The following is a 2,029-nucleotide window of genomic DNA, read 5'->3' as shown; positions in this document are numbered from 1 at the left end:
TGTCCGGCCTGCCGCCTTCTACGCTCTCATTCGCTCAGACATTAAAATTAATTTCTCGATAACTACTGCGAATTTTGCAAAATGGTATAGGACTTTTCTATTCAGTTTGCCCCGGTCTATCTGCCATCTACGGGACATACGGGTATTAGGACACACCCTGTATAACATAATACGTATTCATAAAACATAACACTATACGTATTCATAAAAGACATTTATGAATACGTATAGTGGAAGTCAGATGAAAATATGAAATACGAAACTGTGGATGTCTAGTAGATATCTTTAAAAAGTAACATGGATATCTAATGGGGATTTTTAAACTCCATGATAGATTTCTAATGGACATTTATGGTTTTCATTCTATGTTTGGAAAATTAAAATTGTTAAAAAAATATTTAAAAATTCAATTGAGAAAAGATAACATGCAAACCATTGATTAAACATTCGTTTATTTGTTTCAGGTTCTTTATTATGAAATGGAAACGTTTTGCAAACAAGCAGATGAAAAGACAAATATTACACTGCAACATTATGTTGACAAATATGGGCGTATTTACGGCAGTTATACTTTATGGTGCTACTTAACTGCTATTGGTATTATTTGCGGACCATTATTTCTTCCAGAAGAATTTCCGACTCATGCAAAATATCCATTTTCCGTAGAACATCCGATAAAAAGTATTATTTATTTACATCAATCATTAGTCGGTTTACAAGTTTCTGCTGGAATGTGTATCGATTGCAACATTGCGATTCTTTTATTTTATTCTGCCGCAAGATTAGAATTGTTAGCCCAAAAATTCCGCAATGTTAAAAATGAGACTGAATTAGATGCATGTATTACTCTTCACGTTGAAATATTGAGGTAAGAAATTCATTCTCTCATAAAAAACGATGACAAAAATAATAAAAACAATTCCTCCCGGTTTTTCATAGATCAGCCTACAACGCCCCGACTGGCTGACTTTCCCTCCTCTCCCTCCCTCCAGCCTTTCCCCCTCCCCACTACCCCCCAAAAGGGAACACAGGCACAGTATACAGTAGCGCAACTCTCTGTCGGCACCTTTGATATTGGTGAAGCCAAAATCGCAGTGCACATGCGCAAGTTGAGCCACTTCATACGGTAGCGCCATCTGAACTTTTCTCTCACTTACTCTTCCATCCTGTCTTTACAATTTCTTTTAAATTCATTCTATAGTAGAGAAATCGGATTATCAAATTATAAATAAGTATAAAATTATAAAATGTATGTGTTGTATCTGAAAGACTCAACACTCTGAAAAAAGTAATATACAGGGTGTGTCCTAATACCCGTATCACCTGTAAATGGCAGATAGACCGGGGCAAACTGAATAGAAAAGTCCTATACCATTTTGCAAAATTCGCAATAGTTATCGAGAAATTAATTTTAATGTCTGAGCGAATGAGAGCGTAGAAGGCGGCAGGCCGGACTCGGCAGGCAACGGTGGGGCATCATCTAATAGCGAGAGGTGGAGCGGCGCGCCGAAAAAAAGTTGTCACTCAGCGAGCGGCGAGCTTCAGTATACACTCCCCGCTCGCCCCTCACCGCTCGCCCCCCGCCCCGCGTCGTTCGCGGCTCGACGCTCGGCTCTCGCCCCTTCTAATAGTTCTAATAGTGTAAGCGCATGGCCACGTTACCATGCACTGGACTTAAGCCGAAGAGGCTCACGCGGATTCGTTGTCCCGTTGAGCCACGTGACTTGCTGCGCAAGTCTATTGCGGCGCTGCGTACGCGCCAACTGTCGTCCCTGTTCGTACCTGCACGGACAGAGTAGCGTCGGGACCAGCGATGCCAGCCGAGAACGTTAGCACGGTCGCTGCAGCGGCGGTGGGGGTAGAGTGGGGATAGTCCGTCTGGCCACGCCTGCGCGCGCACGCTCGCACACAAGTAACACGTCGTAGCCAAGCGTCGAGCGCACACGCAGTGTTGCGATTGGGGCTAGGCTGTTTTGCGCACGCGCGGCGATACGACGTCAGTAGAGTGCTTAATGCTAGTAGAAAGGGG

At 43.3% G+C, this 2,029-nt stretch overlaps 1 protein-coding gene across 1 annotated transcript; it reads left to right on the top strand.

Annotated features, from left to right (window-relative positions):
* Positions 1–360: 360 nt before the first annotated feature.
* On the top strand, positions 361–868 carry LOC105560404 (the record flags this gene model as incomplete). The annotated part of the gene is made up of 2 exons (XM_012009516.1): positions 361–597; positions 667–868. Coding segments are annotated over exons 1-2 (320 nt in total), but the record flags the coding sequence as incomplete, so codon positions are not given.
* Between the last annotated feature and the right edge of the window lie 1,161 nt (positions 869–2,029).

Source organism: Vollenhovia emeryi, unplaced genomic scaffold (assembly GCF_000949405.1).
Source record: "Vollenhovia emeryi isolate VEMERY1.0 unplaced genomic scaffold, V.emery_V1.0 DF945962.1, whole genome shotgun sequence".
Taxonomy (NCBI): Eukaryota; Metazoa; Arthropoda; class Insecta; order Hymenoptera; family Formicidae; genus Vollenhovia; species Vollenhovia emeryi.
Note: the sequence above shows the minus strand (reverse complement) of the source record. Positions and strands in the feature narration are given on the sequence as shown.